General features: G+C 34.5%; 1 protein-coding gene across 1 annotated transcript in view; it reads left to right on the top strand.

Annotated features, from left to right (window-relative positions):
• ZFC3H1 (zinc finger C3H1-type containing) overlaps nucleotides 1-17,259 on the top strand; it is a 57,288-nt gene that overhangs the window by 17,471 nt on the left and 22,558 nt on the right. Inside the window, exons 4-16 of the mRNA XM_003798942.3 lie at nucleotides 1,433-1,631; nucleotides 2,435-2,658; nucleotides 3,931-4,054; nucleotides 6,340-6,437; nucleotides 8,106-8,315; nucleotides 8,513-8,677; nucleotides 9,650-9,787; nucleotides 11,676-11,797; nucleotides 12,186-12,335; nucleotides 14,110-14,284; nucleotides 14,824-14,955; nucleotides 15,312-15,854; nucleotides 16,268-16,377. Coding sequence (XP_003798990.1) covers nucleotides 1,433-1,631; nucleotides 2,435-2,658; nucleotides 3,931-4,054; nucleotides 6,340-6,437; nucleotides 8,106-8,315; nucleotides 8,513-8,677; nucleotides 9,650-9,787; nucleotides 11,676-11,797; nucleotides 12,186-12,335; nucleotides 14,110-14,284; nucleotides 14,824-14,955; nucleotides 15,312-15,854; nucleotides 16,268-16,377 — 2,390 coding nt within the window. The remainder of the gene's footprint in view (nucleotides 1-1,432; nucleotides 1,632-2,434; nucleotides 2,659-3,930; nucleotides 4,055-6,339; nucleotides 6,438-8,105; nucleotides 8,316-8,512; nucleotides 8,678-9,649; nucleotides 9,788-11,675; nucleotides 11,798-12,185; nucleotides 12,336-14,109; nucleotides 14,285-14,823; nucleotides 14,956-15,311; nucleotides 15,855-16,267; nucleotides 16,378-17,259) is intronic.

The following is a 17,259-nucleotide window of genomic DNA, read 5'->3' as shown; positions in this document are numbered from 1 at the left end:
AAAAAAAAAAAAACAAAAAAACAAGAAAACCTCTGCTTAAGAACTTGACATATTCAGTTGTATTTTAACTTTAATGTAGAGAATAGATTAATTTTAAAAATTATCTCAAAAAAGGTAGAAAAATGAGTGAAATGAAAAATTAAGTTATTTCAATTTGAAAATATTCTCAGAACATCTGTTTTTAACATTCTTCCCATTTTAGCTTCTGTGAAGAAAGTCTTGTGTATTCAAAATATTTAAAATATTCAGATAAACTTGTGTAGCTTAAAACACATAGTCAAATGTAAGCACATGTCTATAGATTTTTATCTTCAACAGTAATTTAAAGAATTTAAAAATATATAAGAAAAGAAAGTTTACAAATTTGAGTCTGGATATTAGTGTATCTGTTCTTTGTTACATGTGAAGCTAGTAAGTAACATGATTTTGGAACTATTTTATTCTTATTCCTTCCCTCCTGGGTTCTTGATTTCTTTCTTTCTTTTTTTTGTTTTTGGAGACGGAGTCTCAAGCTGTCACTCTGGGTCGAGTGCTGTGGCATCACAGCTCATAGCAACCTCAAACTCCTGGGCTTAAGCGATTCTCTTGCCTCAGCCTCCCAAGTAGCTGGGACTATAGGCGCCCACCACAGTGCACTGCTATTTTTTTGTTGTTGGTGGTGTAGTTGTCATTGTTGCTTTAGCTGGCTCAGGCCAGGTTTAAACCCGCCAGTCTCAGTGCATGTGGCTGGCACCCTACCCACTGAGCCATAGGCACCACCTCTTGATTTCTTCTTATATTTGCTACTCTGATTTTTACCCTCTTTTAGGGTTGATAGGCCTTTTATTTTTTATTTATTTTTATTTTTTTGAGACAGAGTCTCACTCTGTTGCCCTGGGTAGAGTGCTGTGGCGTCACAGCTTACAGCAACCTCAAACTCTTGGGCTTAAGCGATTCTCTTGCCTCAGCCTCCTAAGTAGCTGAGACTACAGGTGCCTGCCACAACGCCCAGCTAATTTTTTTTTGGTTGTAGTTGTCATTGTTTGGCAGACCCAGGCTAGATTCAAACCCGCCAGCTCTGGTGTATGTGGCTGGAGCCCTAGCCACTTGAGCTACAGGCACGGAGCCAAGGGATGCCTTTTAAATGATCATCTCTAACTCCTAGTTTTCCCTTTTTGCCTCCTGTTCTGTCAGTTGTACTCTCCCCTGTTCTGCATATTTGCGTATGTAAATAGACCCTCCACAGATTGATCTTCTGTTGGTGTTATAGGTAATAAATTAGGGTCTTGGGCTCTGGTTAGTAAATTAGTTTCCTTATTTTATCTATATTTGCCTTTTAAGTAATTACCTTAAAACGAAGCTTAAATTCTAAACTTGAAGATTTGACTTGGTGAAATATTTGAGGTTTACTTATGAAATTGAAAAATTTTAACTGTTTCTTTTTGCTTTAAAGAAACTTGGTGAAGATGAAGAGGAGCTATCTGAATTACAACTTCGTCTTTTGGCTCTCCAGTCAGCCAGTAAAAAATGGCAACAAAAAGAACAGCAGGTGATGAAAGAAAGCAAAGAAAAGTTGACTAAAGCGAAAACCGTACAGCAAAAAGTTAAAACCAGTACAAAAACGCATTCGGCCAAGAAAGTTAGCACTACAGGTGATCATTTCTGTTAATTTTTTAAAATCAAATGAGTATGTCAGAATAGTTCGTAGATTTTAATTCAAAAGTTTTGAGTTCAGGGAATTCAAGGGCCCTAAGACGGAAGCTAATCCTGTGTAAACAGAACTCAGAGGAGCAGCTATATAGACAGACAACTCATGATGATGAAAATAATTTATTTGTTTTTATAAGAAAAGTCTTATTTTGTTGCCCTGGGTTAGAGTGCCATGATGTCATAGCTCACAGCAACCTCAAACTCTTGGGCATGAGCCATTCTCTTGCCTCAGCCTCCCAAATAGCTGGGATTACAGGAGCCTGCCACAATGCCTGGCTATTTTTAGAGGTGGGGTCTTCGTCTTCCTCAGGCTAGTTTTGACCTGTGAACTCAGGCAATCCACCTGCCTCAGCCTCCCAGAGTGCTGGGATTACACTGTGCCAGGCCCCGATGAAAATAATTTTAAAGCTCTTACTTTCTTTTATCTCCTATAAAATTTTTTTTTGAGACAGAATTTCACTATGTCGCCCTTGGTAGAGTGCTGTGGCATCATAACACTCAGCAACCTCAAACTCTTGGGCTTAAGCGATTCTCTTGGCTCAGCCTCCCAAGTAGCTGGGAGGCGCTCACCACAATGCCCAGCTATTTTGTTGTTTTTGTCATTGTTGTCTAGCAGGCTTGGGCTGGGTTTGAACCCCCTAGCCCCAGTACATGTGGCCTGTGCCCTAACCTCTGAGCTATGGGCACCAAGCCCAAAATTCTAACTCTTAACAAATAACTGATCTTTATGTATTTTCATCTAAAGCTAAACAAGCATTGAGGAAGCAGCAAACAAAGGCATGGAAGAAACTGCAACAACAAAAAGAGCAGGAAAGACAGAAAGAAGAGGATCAGCGGAAACAAGCTGAAGAGGAAGAGAGAAGGAAAAGAGAAGAAGAGATCAGAAAAATTCGAGATCTCTCAAATCAGGAAGAGCAGTACAATCGATTCATGAAATTGGTTGGTGGAAAGAGGAGATCAAGAAGCAAAGTAAGAAATGTGAAAATACAAAGTCAGAATATTACTCAAATTCAAGTACCCTTGGGAGTCTTATTTTATAGATTCTGTCAAATAAAAACTGTACATCTTGCATTTGACAGAGCTAATAAATAACTCTTGGGGAGAAAGAAGAGTAGGTTATAATTGGGAATGAGTCTTTCATGTTAAGGATGTTAGAAAAAATGAAAAGAAGGCTAAGTTCTGTTAAGAGAGACTTCTTCTAGCCTTTTTTTTTTTTTTTTATCATTTTCTATGTAGATGAAAGTAAGATTACTGAATTATGGTGAAGACTTATTCTGGTTCTTTAGCATAGGGGTAGAATTTCATTAGTCTTTTATTTAGTAATGTTGAAGGAAAAGTGTGTCATGATTAATTGGTGTGGACTGCTATAAAGAAAGCTAAATCCGCTTATAGTAATAACCTTAATGCATGTTGCTGTTTTGTATTTAATCATCACACATCTGTTGAACATTTGCTGTGTATAAGTCATGGATAATATCTTTAAGAATATACTTGTGGATGTACATACGAAGAATAGGGGGATATTAAAGAGTAAGTTCTTTAATTGAAGGGAATCAGGAAGTAGGTTTGCCTAAGCAAGGAATATTGTAAGTATTATAAATATTCATGTTTTGAACTTTAAACAAGTACTTTCGATAGAATCTTTTCTGGAGATAAGCATCGTATTCTTTGCACATTACTTTTACCTCCATATGGATAGGTTTTTCTTGTTTTTTTGTTACCAGCTGTCCCTATAAGTAGAAAGGAAAACACAATAGACAAACACATTGACCTAGAATTTATAGTTTTCAGGTATCATTAATTTATTCCAAATTAAAATGTTATTGGATTTTTGGGGAATATTCTAAATATAGTCTCGATGCCATAAAACTTGCATTTATTCCTCTAGTTTTTTATTCATATGGAAGCCAGGTGTTAGATTAGTGTCATCTTATTGAATAGAGGAATAGCTAATTGTTTAGTGACTTAGCTAACTGTATGGGATGTCATCATCTGTATAGATAGTACTTGGTAGATTTCCATTTTCTCTTTGGTGATACAGTTATAAAATGTCAACCACAGTGTACATAGTACCGGGCATGTAAATCGAATTTCCCAAATCACATGTGATAGGCAGATCTAACTGAATCACCATGATTTTTGATATTGTTTCCCAGAAGAATTCATTAGTGATTTGTAGCTTAAGAATAGCTTAAGACAGAAAATGCTTTGAAACTAAAAAACATGTTTTTGTATATTTAGTCTTCAGATCCTGACCTGAGACGATCCTTAGATAAGCAACCTACTGATAGTGGAGGAAGCATTTATCAATATGATAACTATGAAGAAGTTGCCATGGATACAGATAGTGAAACCAATTCTCCAGGTATGAGCTGTAACTGGAAACATTTGTATATTTATAATTATTAGAGAATGATCATTAAGCTACCCAAAACTTTGAACGACATGTGTAATGAAGGTGAGATTTGTTGATGGACTGTGTAACCAAATACTTAAGAGAGCAAATCTCAAATAAGTTATGTTAACCTTTATTTCCAAGTGTTTCTAGATAGGTTTTAAGTAAAAAAAGGATTGCTTAAGGTCTGTTTGATCTTAAAAGTAAACATTGTGAAAGATGAGAATGCTCCTCTTTTAAAAAAGCCACAGCAAATCATTGGTATCCAGGATATTTTTTGGTTTAGTCAAAGAAAGATCGTTTTGCTATCAGGCTTCCTGTCTCTTCCAGTAATTATACTTTGTAGGAATTTGGAGATAGAAAGTGATACTAGTGGCATCTCAGGAAACTGCTACTTAGGACTGATTAGAGCTGTATCTCTGTTAGATTGCATAGCCTAGAGCGTGAGGGCCAGAGACTTGCTTTTGTTGATGTTCAGGGGTGATTGGCTATGAGACACCTAGTCTCACACTAATTTTAAAGCATAAGATTGAGGCAGGGAACAGTGAAGTTGGCATTCGAGGAACTGCATTGCATTACAGACCATGTGATCGATGTATTTCTCTTGGTGCTCTTATGAGACCAATCAAAACTGGAATCCTGTTATACTTTGTTGGGTCTAGACTAGAGACATTATTTGGCTTATGTTTACCAAAAGAGCTCATTTTCCAGTTGTTCCTTGACCATCTTAACACTATTATTTAGTTTTGATTTCATAATTTAACTTTTTGATCAATCTTTAATTTTCCTATTTTCGGAGTCTTGGGTGATACACTGTAATTCCTTAGTATTGACAATATTTATATTCTGTATTTCTGTAGCATAATTTTGTGATCTGTGCTTTTTCTTTTCTTTTCTTTTTAAACAGAGTCTGACTCTGTCTCTCTGGGTAGAGTGCTGTGGCATCAACCTCAAGCTCTTGGGCTTGAGCAATCCTCAAGAGTCCCAGCCTGCAGAGTAGACAAGTGCCTGCTACAATAGCTGGCTTGTTTTTCTATTTTTAGTAGAGACAGGTCTCACTTTTGCTGAGGCTGGTCCTCTGAACTCCCGAGCTCAAGTGATCCATGTCCCTTGGCCTCCCAGAGTGTTAGGATTACAGGCATGAGCCACTACTCCTGGCCTGATCTATGCTTTTTCAATAATTTTGTAAAGAATTATTATCCAGAGAACATACTCACCAACTCAGCCTTGTCAAATTATAGCTTTCTGCCATGTTAACTACAGATATTTGTATTTTTAAGAAGTAAAGTGTTTGAAAGATCAATTGTATGTAAGATGGTCCCATTTGGGCCTCAAATCAACCCCATATAAGACATGGGTAATATCTGTATTAACTTGTGAGACAAATAGGATAAAAAAGAAAAATTAGGTTTTCCCAAAGGTTTAATTGAGAGTAAGAGTAGTCTTTGAATCTGCCATATTTCAGTGAGCCTAAGAAATCTGGATGCATAATTATTTTTATCTGTTGCTAGGGCAGAAAAATGTTAGTAATTTAATTGAGATGAATTGATTGTAATTATTTCAAAATTTAACATGTAAAAATATGTGCACCTTATTGATTAAATACAGTAAATAGGTCTTCTCATTCATTCCTAGTTTAATTTGGTTTCAACACAGCTTATATAGTCTGTGTCCTCAATTTTCTTTGTTCCACATGAAGGGAAGAATGAAGTTACCACATCACTGGTTTGTTTTGGCTAGGGCATTTTGTCCAGAATTCAGGAGAATTTTTTGTTCCATTATTTCTTATACGTTTAAAAAAAAAAAAAAAATATATATATATGTATACGTATGTTTAGCTTTTCCTGCTATGTTCCCTGCTGCCATCATTAGGTGAAATGTGCAACAAACTAAGGATTTTGAGGGACTAAGTGTCAGCTTAAAGAGAATGGCTGACTTTATGATGATGTGACAATTTTTGTGGGTTTTTTTCTGTCTTTTTTTTTTTTCTTGGCCGGGGCTGGGTTTTGAACCCACCACCTCTGGCATATGGGGCCAGCGCCCTACTCCTTTGAGCCACAGGTGCCGCCCTGATGATGTCACAATTTTAATTGGGTAGAGGTTGTAGACTCATGAGGGTTGAAGATTTTATCAGAGATTGATAAAGTCTAATTTGTACTCATCCTAGATGTATTTTTTATACCATAAAGTTAATATATTTTTGTTGAGGTATTTGCCTTATTAAACTCTCACCAATTTTTTTTTTTTTTTAATAGCTCCGTCACCAGTGCAACCACCATTCTTCCCTGAATGTTCTTTGGGGTATTTTTCTCCAGCACCATCTATTTCTCTGCCTCCACCACCTCAGGTTTCTGTAAGTCAGAATTGATATTATTTCTAGGAAAATTGTGTTGCCTTTTCTAATTTTATAAAATTGGCATGTAATTAATGAACAGTTAGGTTTGAAGAAGGCTTAAAAAAATCAAAATTGCTTACCATAATTAATAGCAATGAAAAATATGGAATGAACAGTTGTATATTTACTGGCATGCTATCCATCTGGTATTTTGTTTTTCATAGCTGAATTTTTTTATTTGACTTTTAATACCTAGCATGTTCCTTCTTCTCTTTGCTTCTTCAGCAAGTAGCTACTCACAGAATTTATTTCAAAGCAGAAGAAAAGTTATCCACTATTTTGGCTTATCTCTTTTTTTAAGAATTAGGATTTAACATGTGTAGGGATGCTTCCAAAAATTCTCTCTCTTCTTTTGATGAATACAGTTAGTTTTAACTTGAAAATTCAGCAAAGGAAAAGCATTGCCTATGGAAGTTAATTTTTTCCCTTATCTTAAAGGGAAAGTACTTAAAAGAACTGTCCTTCATTTAAAAAAAAAAAAAAAAAAAAAGGAAAGAAGGAATAGAGGGAATCACAAAACAGAAGTTTTCAAGTTATATCTATATTGAAAGGGCCTAGAGAGCAAACTGAGTGTCTCAGTTGGTAAGAGGGAGCCTTTCCTTTTCCCATTTCCTATGCTGATGTAGACATGTAGGGTGTTTATAGTGAAGGGACCGTTGTAACAGAGAATGAGAGAGAAAACACTTTTCTTTTTCCTTGAAATGATTACTTTTGGGAAGTGTAGAGTGAATGAGCTAAACACCAGTAGTAGTAATGGATGATCTTGACAATATTTATATTCTGTATTTCTGTAACATAACTTTATGATTTATGCTTTTTCTTTCTTTTTTTTTTTAAACAGAGTCTGACTCTGTCTCTCTGGGTAGAGTGCTGTGGCATCATGTCTCCCATCAACCTCAAACTCTTGGGCTTGAGCAATCCTCTTGTCTCAGCCTACAGAGTAGACAGGCGCAGGGCAAATTATACAATTAGTTTCCTTAATAGGAAATTTATACAATTAGTTTCCTTTATGTGTAATCTCTAAGAAGCTATTTTTTAAGTGGTGATTATTCTTGAAACTTAATAAGGTACTTTGTACTATTTCCAGAATCCCTTTGATTCCTAATTTTTACTTTTTTACTTAAATACAGTAGAATCTTTCTAACTGACCACCTCCCTACTGACTGACCAACTCCTTATGTTGACCTAATTTTCACAGGCCTACCTGCACAAGATGTATAGATCAGTCCAGTTGGCCTTGTTCCTTATGTTGACCACCTCTATATGAGGACCAGCCATACATTATACAGGTTCTACTGTATTAAATTTTTGGTTTCAGTGTCTCTACTTATTTTCAGGTAGTCATTTAGAAGGAAGGACCCTGTGTAATTTAATTCCTTTATCTTCCAGAATGCAAAATGGAGATAAGAATGGGAATAGAGATGTTTCAAATATTGACTGATTTTTTTTTAATTGCAAAAGGAATACTGTATCTTGGGTTAGCTTTAAATCTAGAATATACTTAGTTCACTTACAGCTAAATAACAACCTTTAAAGTTTACTTTTTTCTAATTTAATATTACTGCAGAGATGAACTTTGTGGTGATAAAATTTGTGTTGTAATCAAGATTTCTTTTTAAAAAATAGTCTATGCCACCTTTGAGCCAGCCTTATGTGGAAGGCTTGTGTGTTTCTCTTGAACCTCTACCTCCTCTACCACCTTTACCACCTCTCCCACCTGAAGATCCAGAACAGCCTCCAAAACCACCTTTTGCAGATGAGGAGGAGGAGGAAGAAATGCTGCTTCGAGAAGAGCTACTTAAATCTCTAGCAAACAAAAGAGCTTTTAAGCCAGAGGTAATGTAGGTTTCTGAATCTCTAGGTGGTGCCCTTGAGCTTGGTTTTAGGGTAGTCCTACTTTTTTCTGGTTATTTGGGATTTCACTGCACTTTTCAGCAAAGTAGGAATAAGTATCATGTTAATTTGCTTGTTTAAAGATGGCAGAAATCTCTTTTTATGTACAAATGTTTCATACCAGTTTCTTTCTTATTTAGGAAACATCCAGTAATAGCGATCCACCTTCACCTCCAGTTCTGAACAATTCACAGCCTGTGCCAAGAAGCAATCTATCAATAGTCAGTATTAATACTGTATCTCAGCCTAGGATACAGAACCCAAAGTTTCACAGAGGACCTCGTCTTCCACGAACAGTGATCTCGGTAAAAACGCACAAAAATTTTAGTATTTTACCCAAATAGCTTCTCAGAAATTTGTATGAAGTTTTGCTGTCCTGTTTCCCGCCCCCTGGGGGGTGTGTGTGTGTGTGCGTGTGTGTGTGTATTCATGTAAATGCAAATTGTGGAAAATTTATTTTTTATTAATGATAAAGTCAGAGTAGTGTCTTCTTTATTTAAAAATTGTTAGTGTTTGATAATAGGGTACTTGGGAACTGTTGTTCTCATTAAAGTGTGGTATAACTTCTCTGCTGTTTTCTTCAACTTTTTTCTATAAAAATTGGTTAATTAAGATTTTCTATCTTTTCTGGAGTCATTTAACAAATTATATGTTTTTTATTTCTCTCATCTCTTTTATACTTTGCTCATATTTTCCATCAAGTGACTGTAGCATAATCAAAGAATTTATTTGTGATGTTTATTAAAGAAAGGTGAATGACAGTTTTCTACCTTGTTTTCTGATGGCTTCAGAGTAAAATAAATGGAGCAAAGTCAAGTTGAAATCTTGCCTGTGTTAGGGAAGCCAGCTTTGGCAACTTGTCTTTTATATGTACCCACAAAAACTATAGCATTTTATTAATTACTATATAGCATTATTAAAGTAATTTTTCTTTGGTTTTAAAAGATTTAGTTTAGATGGCATTATGGTTCTTTATAGAATGTTAGAGAAAAGTAAATTTAATGAGGGAGGTAATCATAGTAATGTCTAGAAAAACTTAATATAGATTATTTTATGTTTTAGCTTATAACCAATATTGATGGAGTGAGATACAATTAGTTATGTAATGTATTTAGAAGGAGCGATAGACTATCTCCTTGGAGCCCATTGTTTTTGTGGGTTGAAATTCAAAGAGGTTAAAGATCTGTCCAAGGCTGTGCCCTTCATGGTGGTAGAGCCAAGAAAAAAGAATAGACATGATTTTGTTATCAAAAGTAACAAATATATTGTCTTTGTAGCTTCCAAAGCATAAATCAGTGGTTGTAACACTAAATGATTCAGATGATAGCGAATCTGATGGAGAGGCTTCTAAGGCAACAAATAGTGTTTTTGGTGGATTAGAGTCCATGATTAAAGAAGCAAGACGAACTGCAGAGGTAGGTACAATACTGAAAGGTGAAAAGAAAGGTGATTCATCAATGATTATAAAGTTTGTTGTTTCCTGATAATTAGACCTTAGAGTGACAGATTTTTAATGCATGGATTTATGGAAATATTTTAAGTATTTGTGCTATTAAGACTTTAAATAATGAAGTGTGTATAAATTTAGATCAATTTTACTATTAAAAAAAAATCCCAAATTTGTGTTTCCTATTAACTGGTCCTTTCAAAATAGTAAAACTTGGTGGATAATTGTCCTGTTGTACTAAGGAGATTTATTGTTGTTTTGGAATTGTGTTTTGTTACTGGAAAATAGTTTCTGGTAAAGTGTATTGTCTACATGATACTTTTATCCTTTTCCCTATTGAAACAGTGGTTCAGATAGGACTTCAGTGATTTTCCAAACTGTAGGTCTTGACTACTTGGTGGTTTGTAAAATTAATTTGGTAGTTATTAACCAACATTGTTTTAGAAAAAGGAATAGAAAATGATGGAGATGTTCAGACATTTCTGTTTTTTTTAAATTTTGTGTAAATTGGGTTACAACATAAAATATACATTTTTTTAATTTACAAAAGACATTTTTTTTTTTTGAGACAGAGCCTCAAGCTGTCCCCCTGGGTAGAGTGCTGTGACATCACAGCTCACAGCAACCTCCAACTCCTGGGCTCAAAGGAGTCTCCTGCCTCTGCCTCCCAAGTAGCTGGGACCACAAGCGCCTGCCACAATGCCTGGCTATTTTTTGGTTACTGCCATCATTGCTGTTTGGTGGGCCTGGGCTGGATTCGAACCCACCACCTTAGGTTTATGTGGCTGGCGCCTTAGCCACTTGTGCCACAGGTGCCAAGCTGACATTTTTTTTTTTTGAGACAGAGTCTATCTCTGTGTTGCCTTCAGTTGAGTGCTGTGGTGTCACAGCTCACAGCAACCTTTAACTCTTGGGCTTAAGCAATTCTCTTTGCCTCCACCTCCCAAGTAGCTGGGACTGCAGTCGCCCACCACAATGTCCGGCTATTTTTTGGTTGTAGTTGTCATTGTTGTTTCGTAGGCCCAGGCCGGGCTCCAACCCATCCCCTTCAGTGTATGTGGCCAGTGCCCTACTCACTGAGCTATGGGTGCTGAGCCATGATTTCCTTTTTATAAAATTCCGAAAACTATCCCAGAAAAAAGGCCATTATATTTAATAAGTCAGTTTAGCAATGTCACAGAATACAAAGGTAGTATACAAAAAGTAATTGTATCTCTATATACTAGCAATGTGCCATCAAAAATTGTAATTTAAAAATAACATCAATGAGGTTATAGAAGTGATTACAGTGCAACAAAAATACATGAAATCTCTGGCCATAAAGCTAATAAAATATACCCAAGACCAAGATACTAAAAGTATCTACTAAAAGATAAGTACTAAAAGTACTTAGTACTTCTTTAAGTACTTCTAGTAAGTACTAAAAGATACTAAAAGTATTTTGAGATCAAAATACTCCTGAACAGATTGAGAAATATACCTTGGTCATGGGTTGAAATAAATAATATAGTTAAGATATCACTTCTTCCTAAACTTTTCTATAGATTCAGTGGAATTCAAATGAAAATCCTAGCAAGATTTTTTAATAAAGCAAATGAATTCTGTTAGAATTGTAAATTTTGAAAATAATTAAAGTAGAGCAAGATTGGAGGAATTACTCTACCTACTTTAAGATTTACTGTAAAACAACACAAATCAAGGCAGTATGGAATTGGTAAAAGGATAAATAGAAAAATTAAACATATAGGCCATCCAGAATTATACCCACAGATATATGTGGTCAATTAATCTTTTTATATATAAATCTTAATATGAAATTTTTGAAAGCTATTGATCTGACTTCAAATATTTTTTAGCAAGCTTCAAAACCAAAAGTACCTCCAAAATCTGAAAAAGAAAATGATCCTTTGCGAACACCTGAGGCTTTGCCTGAAGAAAAGAAGATTGAATATAGATTATTAAAGGAAGAGATTGCCAAGTAAGTGTAATTTTTATATAGTTAGCTTTAAAGGCATATTTTTCTTTCAGAACTTCCCTTAGTTTATATAGTTTATTGACTCTAGGAAATATATAATGATGGTTTTTTTCCAAGATGCAGTCTATGTTTTTGTAACTCCCTCAGAAGGGGGAGCCAGATGATCATTTATAGACTTAAGTACAATAATGCATTGAGATACTGCCTGCTTAGAGAAAGGTAAAAAGCACTCAGAGAGAAGAACTGCACAAGCAACTCTGAATGCCACCTTGGGCCATGCTTAGTGGTCATCATTCATCATTGTTAGTCAATGTGATGATATTATGAAATAGAATAGTTTCATTTTATTCTTGGGTATAATGCATCTATCTGTCTTTATTGATAATTTTAGTCGTGAGAAACAGCGTTTGATTAAATCAGATCAGCTGAAGACAAGTTCATCATCTCCAGCAAGCTCGGATGTGGAAATGGATGGGATTGGCAGAATAGCAATGGTTACTAAGCAGGTTACAGATGCGGAAGCAAAACTTAAAAAACATAGGTGAGCCTCATTATCTTCCCATATCTAATTGTTCCTATATTAGAGGCATATATATTTATGTGTGTCATTTCTAAGTATGTTTATAGGATTATAAATTTTTACTTATATTTGGTAGAACTGTAAATGCATTTATGCATAGAATTAATGTTTAAATAAAAATACCAAGACTTCAAAGGAAAGTTGAGCCCTTCAGATTTATACATGACTTATACATTTATGGAACTTCTGTCTTTGGAATTTTATTTAAAACCTCTGGCATGTTTTTTGAAATATCTTAATTGGAAGAACCATCTATCCATAGTTAATTTTTATTGTTAAAGGTAGATTTGATTGTTGGAAATAGTCATTACCAAGTCTGATCAGTGATAAATGGTCAAATTATGGTTTTAAGAGGTGTGAATATTAACTTCTGAAATCACTGTGCTATTCAAGTGATGGTTGACAATTTTGAGAATATGTATAAAACCTCAAAGATGAACATAATGAATGATAGAATTTATTTGACTGTATTAGGATGTATTTGATAGAAAAAATTATAGGTATGTATTTTTTCCACTCTCAAAACCTTGTAATTATTTGTTAGTGAAGAGCAAAATGGCTTTAGTTATCTTCAGTATTTCTGAACTTTTCAAGTTTATTTTTTAGGTTTACAAATATAAAGGGAAGGTTCTGTGTAACTTTTCTTGTCCTATTTTTAGTAACTGACAAACCAGTTCTTGAACTATAAACCATGGCAGTAAAAAGTTTTTATAGTGATGAATTAACTCCTACTGTTGAATAATCATTAATAATATTTGAACAATTTAACGGTTTTTAAAGCAAGTTTGAAAAGTTCATTTATAATTAATTGAGGAAAAGAAATAGAAATTTACAACATCATTTATAACATAATAGCCATCTTAAGCCATGAGGAAGAATGTAATTTGGTCTGTTTTTTACAAGGCAACAGAGACATCTCAATGAGATACTGACTATATGATGCTTTATGTTAAATATACAAACATGTCTTCTCATTTTCATTTATGAGCAAGAGATTAAGTATTAAATATTCTAAACAAAATAATATGCATTTTTAAATAGTGTAAATGTCTTCAATTTTAAATGACATTTGTCTTGTGCTTAACTTACTGTATTTCTTAAACCTAAGTATGCCATTACTTTATGTAGTACTAAGAAAGAAAAATGCCACTAATGTATCAATGCCACTGTGCAATAATGTTAATATACATCTTGATGTTAGAGATCTGAAAATTACGATTCATAGGTGAAATATGAATAAAATTTCTAAAATTATCAATGAGAATTGTTATGTATATTTTAAAAGATTAATTTCTTAGTTCTTAAGTTCTTTTTCTTTAATAGCTTTTATAGCAAACGAAAAGTTTGTACAAACTCTTCATTTGTGTTTCCATTCTCCATTCTATCACCTATTTATCTATTTCTAATTCCCCATTCTATCACGTATTCTTTGTCTTTTGTGATTCATTCTAGGTATCGGTAGTTGGTGACTAATGAAATCTGGTATCTTTCTGGAGAGTTACTTCATTCTTTTTAACCACATATTCTGTAGCTTAAGATATTTAAAATTGTTTAAATTTATTCATATCCATAAATTTGTCTTTTTGACGAATTTAAAAATATACTTTTAAATTCTCATCTGCATGTTATAGATATTTTTTAAAATGGTCTGTCACTTTGAAAATTTTTTATTCTGGTAATGTTAGTCTGCTAGTTTAGAAAATCATTAATAAGAATTTTGTTATTTCCTGTTTAGGATTCTCTTGATGAAAGATGAATCTGTTTTAAAGAATCTAGTACAGCAAGAAGCTAAGAAGAAGGAATCTGTTAGAAATGCTGAAACAAAGATCACAAAACTTACAGAACAGCTTCAAGCAACTGAAAAAATTCTCAATGTCAACAAAATGTTTTTGAAGAAGCTTCAGGAGCAAGTAATGTTTCTTTTTAAAAAGAAATAAAATATTATGGTCTTGTTTACTGCACATTTTTGTTTTTCTTTTTTGAGACAGAGTCTCACTTTTTTTCCCCAGTAGAGTACTATGGTGTCTTAGCTCACAGCAACCTCAAACTCTTGGCCTCAGGCGATTCTCTTACCTCAGCCTCCCTACTAGCTGGAATTACAGGTGCCCACCACAATGCCTGGCTGTTTTTAGAGAGAGGGTCTCACTCTTGCTCAGACTGGTTTCAAACTCCTGAGCTCAAGCAATTCATCCACCTTGGCCTCCCAGGGTGCTGGGATTATAGGCATGAGCCACTGTACCCAGCACTACATATTTTTGTAGGTGAAATTTTCTGTAAAACCAAGAATCCCCACAAAGTCCAGTTGGCATATATGTGCAGTCTTTAGTTTTTCATTGAGACATAATGGAGTATTTTTATTTTCAGTTTATTAAACTAAAGCTGCAGTGCTGAAGAAGTTTCCTCTCTGAAGGTTTTCATTTACACTTTCAAAATTATTCTGTATTTTCAGATTCACAAAGTTCAACAACGTGTTACAATTAAGAAAGCTTTGACTCTAAAATATGGAGAAGAACTTGCTCGGGCGAAGGCAGTGGCTAGTAAAGAAATAGGAAAACGTAAACTGGAACAAGATCGCCTTGGAGTAAGTTGTTTGTAGAAATATTTATTTTGGAAAACAAAGTTTTTATGATACTTTTGAAGGTAAGAGATGTATAAAATAACCTTTTCTTTAAATTTAGAGAGAATAAGATTAAAGCTTTGCTTTTAAATGACATCCACATTTTTGGATGCTTCTTTTTTGAAATTTATTTTGTCTTTGTTTTTTGGTTTAAGTCATAGATTAACTAGCAAAATTGTTAGAGACATTAAACTGTTTTCTTCTCTGTATGTAATTAGTTTTGTAACATTGGCATTATATTTGATAGCACAGTTATCTTACCCAATATAATTTATAAAATCACAATAATGTAAAATATTTATATCATTTTTCTTCTCTAGCCAAACAAAATGATGAGACTGGACAGTTCTCCAGTATCAAGTCCAAGAAAGCATTCAGCAGAACTAATTGCTATGGAAAAAAGACGATTACAAAAGCTTGAATATGAATATGCCCTGAAAATTCAAAAATTAAAAGAAGCCCGTGCCCTTAAAGCAAAGGAACAACAAAATATTGCTCCAGTTATGGAAGAGGAAGCTGAATATTCTTTACCTCAACCCTCGCTTCATGATCTGACACAAGATAAATTAACCCTAGACACTGAAGAAAATGAGATTGATGATGAAATTTTGTCTGGTTCAAACAGAGAACGAAGAAGATCCTTCTTAGAATCCAATTCTTTTACTAAACCTAACCTTAAGCACACTGATACCCCTAACAAAGAATGCATAAACAAACTTAATAAAAATACTGTAGAAAAACCAGAACTTTTTCTAGGGTTAAAAATCGGTGAATTGCAAAAATTATATTTGAAAGCAGACAGCTTAAAACAGCTAATTTTAAAAACTACCACAGGCATTACAGAAAAGGTTTTGCCTGGCCAGGTAACTGAATATTTCATATTCTTTATAACATCTAAAATTTGTCCCAGGCTTATTTGCATTATAGAATTATTAGTGTTTTTTTGTTTGTTTGTTTTAAGGTATTAATGGGGGTACAAATGTTTTTGGTTACATGGATTGCTTTCATAAATGCTTGAGTCAGGGTTGTAAATGTGCCCATTACACATATAGTGTTCATTGTACCTATTAAATGGGTTTTCCCCTCCTCCCCTCTCTCCCTGGTTTGTTTTCCATTGAGTTTTACTTCTCTCTATGCACATGTGTGCTCATTGGTTTGTTCCAATTTAGTACAAGTACATGTGGTAGTTGGTTTTCCATTCTTTAGATACTTCACTTAGGATAATGTCTCTAGTTCCATCCAAATTGTTGCAAAGAATTATTGTTTTCTTTTGCAGGAGATTTCTGTGGATGTGGATTTTGTCACAGCACAGAGTAAAACATCAGAAGTGAAGCCATGTCCTTTTAGACCCTACCATAGTCCTCTTCTAGTTTTTAAGTCCTACAGGTATAAAAGATTCAGTACAATTGAATTTCAGGATTACTCTTTGGTTCTTAGTATTTTATCTTGAATGTTCGATGAATGAAAAAACAGTTGAATCTTGGTCTGTCAGATAATGAACCTGCCCTTTTTGGGAAAATAAAAATTATATGTGTTGCTGTTGGACCCACTGTGTCAGGAAGTGAGATTTATTTATTTATTTTGAGACAGAGTCTCACTTTGATGCCCTTGGTAGAGTGCTGTGGCGTCATAGCTCATAGCAATCTTAAGCTCAAGTGATCTCTTGCCTCAGCCTCTGGCATACCTGAGACTATAGACACCCATCATAATGCCCAGCTAGTTTTTTTAAGCGGTGGAGTCTCACTCTTGTTTGGCTGGTCTTGAACTCCTGAACTCAAGCAATCTGCCTGCCTTGGCCTCTCAGAGTACTAGGATTATAGGTGTGAGCCACTGTGCCTGGCCCTTAGGAAGTGAAATTTAGCTTACTTACTTTTGGGTTTATCAGTTCTTATCAAATTTCAGTTTCTGGCTGCTAGTAGAAATGTGGACATTCTGAAATTTTTGTTTGTTAGGGGTTTTAGGAAGAATAACTGCAGTCTCGTGAGGGTTTTTGATTTTACTACTGTTCTAAGGAGTGCATTAGCCAGACTTCATAACATTTATGTAGACATTCTCAAATAATTAATTTTGTGAGAGGTTGTCCCACAAAGTTTTTTTTAAACTTCTAGAAGTTGTGAGGTTACTAAATGGGTCTGGTTTTATCATAAAGTTATAAAGCACCTTCCAGGTAATATAGACTTTTTCCCTTTGTGTGTGTTGACTGGCAGTGTGTGCAAAAAACATTAGTACTATACAGGATCTTACCATGTGGAAAAATGCTACTTTTAG

This window comes from Otolemur garnettii, unplaced genomic scaffold, assembly GCF_000181295.1.
Source record: "Otolemur garnettii isolate 467f Iridium unplaced genomic scaffold, OtoGar3 scaffold00143, whole genome shotgun sequence".
NCBI classification, from domain to species: Eukaryota; Metazoa; Chordata; class Mammalia; order Primates; family Galagidae; genus Otolemur; species Otolemur garnettii.
The sequence above is the reverse complement of the archived record's forward strand: the minus strand, read 5'-3'. Positions and strand labels throughout refer to the sequence as shown.